The 4,350-nt window shown below is 55.2% G+C and overlaps 1 protein-coding gene across 1 annotated transcript; it reads left to right on the top strand.

Annotated features, from left to right (window-relative positions):
* The first annotated feature begins 1,814 nt into the window (after window positions 1-1,814).
* Window positions 1,815-3,977, top strand: LOC111080059. Its single transcript, XM_022375445.2, has one exon. It carries the CDS (start codon window positions 1,883-1,885, stop codon window positions 3,872-3,874), a length of 1,992 nt encoding a protein of 663 aa, XP_022231137.2. The 5' UTR covers window positions 1,815-1,882; the 3' UTR covers window positions 3,875-3,977.
* Window positions 3,978-4,350: the final 373 nt, after the last annotated feature.

The following is a 4,350-nucleotide window of genomic DNA, read 5'->3' as shown; positions in this document are numbered from 1 at the left end:
TGGTAGTGCTTCACCCGCTGAGAGACACCGGGGCAGGTGGGACAGTCCGCCTGGATCAAAAACAGATCTCATCACCACTTGATAACGTCAACAGGCTTCTAGATTATGGAAACCATTTGGTGTACACTTTAAGCTGTTTTACATTCGATTAATGTCAGTGACGCCCGCCTGCCTTGAACCACTCCCCCGCATTACTCGATCCTGCAACACACAGAGGCCATAATAATGAGCTGCTGCAGCTATTGCCCCGTGGAATGCGGCGAGCAGACATCCATCCCGTAAACGAGAAATCGCGAAACAATAATGCTGCTGCAACATAAACAAATGCGAGTATAAATCGTGGCTGGCTGGAACACAAAGCAGCCGACAAGCCTTTGGCTGGCTTGGCACTTTGATTGTCAGTCATCGGTGCCTCCGGTGTGCATTCCGAAGCGTTTTCGCCCGGCCGTATGAGGCGGATTCTAAGAAATGTTTTGCGTTTTGCGAAATGTGCGTTGTGTTGTTTGCATATAAATTACGAGTGCGACGAGTATTTGAAGCGACACACGCATCGCATCGCATCGCCGGTGAGTCAATTCATAAGACCATTGTCTGTGGAGCCTCTCGACTGAGTCTCGACTGAGGGAGTATTTGCTGGCAATTGCTGTCGGCCTTCAGGTCGAATACACACTCACTCAAAGGCCCCTTTGACAGGGGCTAATAGCTGAGGTCAACAATTAAACTCATTCTGTCGGGCTCGCACAGGACGGAGGCTTTCCCCCACGTGCAGTCGTACTCGTAGTAGTTCTTCCTGCATTTCTGACTGACAACTGCAGCGCCGTCTATTTGCAGTGCATTAATTTTAGATCCGGGCCCCGACCCCTGGGCAGCGTTACTTGAGAGCCTCTCTGGCCTGGCAGCACAAAATCCAAACACAGGAAAAATCAATCGCCCTCACTGTCAATGTGCCCGCATTTTCCGGAGTTTCCCTCTCCCTATCTCGGTCTCTCTCTCCTCTTTGTTTTTGTCGTATTTCCATTTCATTTGATTTGATTTTATTTTATTTTATTTTGGTATGGGAGGGGGGAACACAACAACATTTCACCTTCCCCCTAGAGTGGGAGGGAGACGTAGGAGTCGGTGGCGCGCCAACTATGTAAATATTTGGCATGACCGCATGACAATATTTGTTCAGACTGCGATTCCCATTTTAGGGCCCCAGCATTTGGCATACACTGAGGAGTAATAACCGAAGAGACAAGTAGCTGTAGCTCTCTCCATTTCATTGTCCCTCGCAGAGTATCTGGAATGCTGGAGTAGGAATATTGCACCGCTCTCCCTTCCCTTCCCACAGCTCCACCCTGGCATTTGTTTATTGTTTTTGCGTAGTCGCTCGCCTGTTCAAATATGTATCTTCCTGCTGTCTGCTGTCTGCTGTCTCCCGTGTCCATGTCGCGCACTGCATTTCCGTTTGGAATGCATCATAAAAGTATTTCGAATTAACAGTAGTAAATCAGGAGGCCCCATTTCCAGCCCAACCCCCAGCTCGCGCAGCAAACATCCTAATAAGTAGAATGGGAGGCAGCGACAGAAATTGTTGGATAAACAAATATCGACATCGGCATGCGTGTGCCACCCAACCGCCGCTGCGGCTGGCACCGTCTGTGTTTGGCTCTCCGCTTAATATGGCATCTCATCCCGCGCCTACATGTATAGAACTTTTGGGACAGACAACCCCAACCGCGGCACGTTGTCCCTGCACTTGTTGGCGACACAAACCCAGCGGACAGGTGAAGCCATGCCTCCTCATGGAGGTCATATCAGCTCTAGACTGGTAATAAATTCATCATTATATTTGTGTGTCACCTTTCGTTACTATAAATAATTCCAAAATTACTTCGAAATGTACAAAAATCCGTCCACTGCTTTGATGCCCCCGTGCCCGTGCCACCTGCCGTCGGCGCATCACTGCGGCAAGGAGCTGCGGGAGCAGCGCGCCGACTTCTTCCAGCGGGACATCGATGACATTACGGACAGCGTGATGCAGGTGATGCGCATCTGCGGCCTCAAGGCCTGGGAGGTGAGGCGCACCAGGCCGGTGATCAGGCGCTCGTTCCAGCACTACGACGAGGTGCGCTACAGGATTGACCGGGTGCCACGCAAGCGATTCTGCAAGGAGACCTTCATCCATGGGCTGGCCCACGAGGCGCAGATGTCGCGCATGGACGCCCAAATCGCCTACTCCATCGTGAAGAGGGCGTTCAAGGCGTACTATCACGGCACCGCGACGGAGGGCAAGCGGCTCAAGTCCCTGATGGAGGGCATGACGCATCGCCAGGAGTGCCTCTGGCTGCACGCGGCCAAGCGCACCGCCGAGATCTACGCGTCCTACGCGGGCCTGATGCACTCCGAGCAGCTGCAGTACGCGGAGCGCTTCGAGTGCGTCTACAAGAGTCTGTACGATGTGCTCTCTGCCCGCGTGATCTGGGACGACGAGAACCACTGCCGCTGCGGCTGGACCTCCGCGATGCCGTCCCAGGCCACCACAATCACCACAATTACCACCGAGATCGAGGTGCTGTACCACAAGCAGAACATGGCGCCCAGCAGCGCCCCCTCCGGTACGGCCGTGGTCCCCAGTCAGCTGTCCGTACAAGTGACAGAGGTGCTCGTGGATATGCGTTCTGCGCCAGTGCTGGTGCCGGGCAGCGAGGTCAGCTCAAAGTCGTCCCGATACAACCACGGCCTGAAGAGGGTGAACCCGAAGAAGTCGTCGAGCAGGCCGCCCACTGTGGAGGGCTCCAAGGCGAGCGTGCGGAAGCGCAAGGAGCCGTGCAAGTGTCCGCCGCTGCAGTGCGACCGGGAGTTCGAGCGAGAGGCGCCAGAGATCACGGCCGAGTGCAGCCAGGGGCCGTACGTGTGCCGCTGGCTGCACTACGACGAGGCGGAGGAGCAGTTCAAGGAGCACCGCGTGCCCTTCCCGCCCATGGAGGTCATCTGTCCACCCTGCGCCAAGGACGACCTGCCCTGCGATCCCGAATGCACCTGCACCTGCGACATCTGCACCTGCGAGCCCGCCTACGATGAGGCGGCTGGGGAGGAGGAGCACCGCGGGGAGAAGCTCTCGGGCACCGGCATCGAGGACAACGACACCGACTTCTGCTGGTTGGCTCCGTTCCGCGACTGGCCACGGGTTGACGACGAGGTGGCGGTGGTGGTGGAGCCGGAGGAAGAGGCCAGCCAGACCCCCAACTCCGAGGAGGAGGAGGCCCTCTTCAAGTGCCGCTGCACCTGCGAGATCAAGCAGCGTGCCTTCCCCCATCTCTTTACCTACTTGGCTCCCTTTAAGCCGATCAAGCCCGCTGATGTGGAGGTGCCTGCCGTCCAGGCTCCTGAGAAGGCCGTGGAGGAAGACAGCACCGAGGACCTGTTGGCGAAGCCTCCGCCCTGCGGTGTCTCCCTGGCCACCTACCGCTGCTGGCTGCAGCCCCCACCCACCACGCCCAGCGAGTCGCAGTCCCTGGCAGATGAAGAGCCACACATCGCAGTGCTGGCCCAAGCAGCAAAGCCCAAGACAGCTGGCATCACCATGGATGTCACCGTCAAGGGGCAGCACCACCAACAAGCAAGGCAAGTGGCCAAGGCACCAGCGCCCACAGCAAGGCCTCAGAAGTCTGCCACGAAAACGCCCGATATAAGGATCACAACCCCAGCTGCAGCAGCTCCCAAAGCACCGCCCAAGCCAGCTGCTGCGTCTGTTCCAGCACCAGCACAAGCTCCTGTCGCGGCTGCTCCAGCGGCCAAGCCAGCGCCAACTCAGGCTCCGGCTCCGGCTCAGGCAAACCAAGAGGAAAAGCTCACAAAGGAGGATATTTTGAACATCATTGGACTGTAATACGCTTCATTATTGGACCCGCACCCGGGAATGTTTTTGATTAAAAGAGCACCTCCTGCATAGGTATAGGATTGTGCTTCGCCCCAAAGCTGGCCATTCCTTTTTGTTTTCACTTTGATATTTCCCAAATGCATGTCAGACTTTGACTGGCAAATTTCTTGGAACTTTTCCCAATGCTTCCGCCCCACAGCTGGGCAGCTGGCCGCACTCCCCGCAGCACTCAACTAATGTCATAGGGAAATCCAAGTTGCGGTCCGCTGCGAGTTTTTCCAAACGCAATTTGCTCTCGAAACTACTCGCAGTAGTTTGCCAAAGTTATTTGATATTTTATTTCATATTTTTATTGTCAATGGTTTGCATTTGTCGCATATCTTTTTGTTCGCGAATAAGTGGGTGTGTGTGTGTGTGTGTGTTCGCTTGCCAAACGAACTGTCAATTGATTGTCAAATTATAAAGCGAAAATGGTCAGTGCGGGT

Source organism: Drosophila obscura, unplaced genomic scaffold (genome assembly GCF_018151105.1).
Source record: "Drosophila obscura isolate BZ-5 IFL unplaced genomic scaffold, ASM1815110v1 contig_186, whole genome shotgun sequence".
Taxonomy (NCBI): domain Eukaryota; kingdom Metazoa; phylum Arthropoda; class Insecta; order Diptera; family Drosophilidae; genus Drosophila; species Drosophila obscura.
The sequence above is the reverse complement of the archived record's forward strand: the minus strand, read 5'-3'. Positions and strand labels throughout refer to the sequence as shown.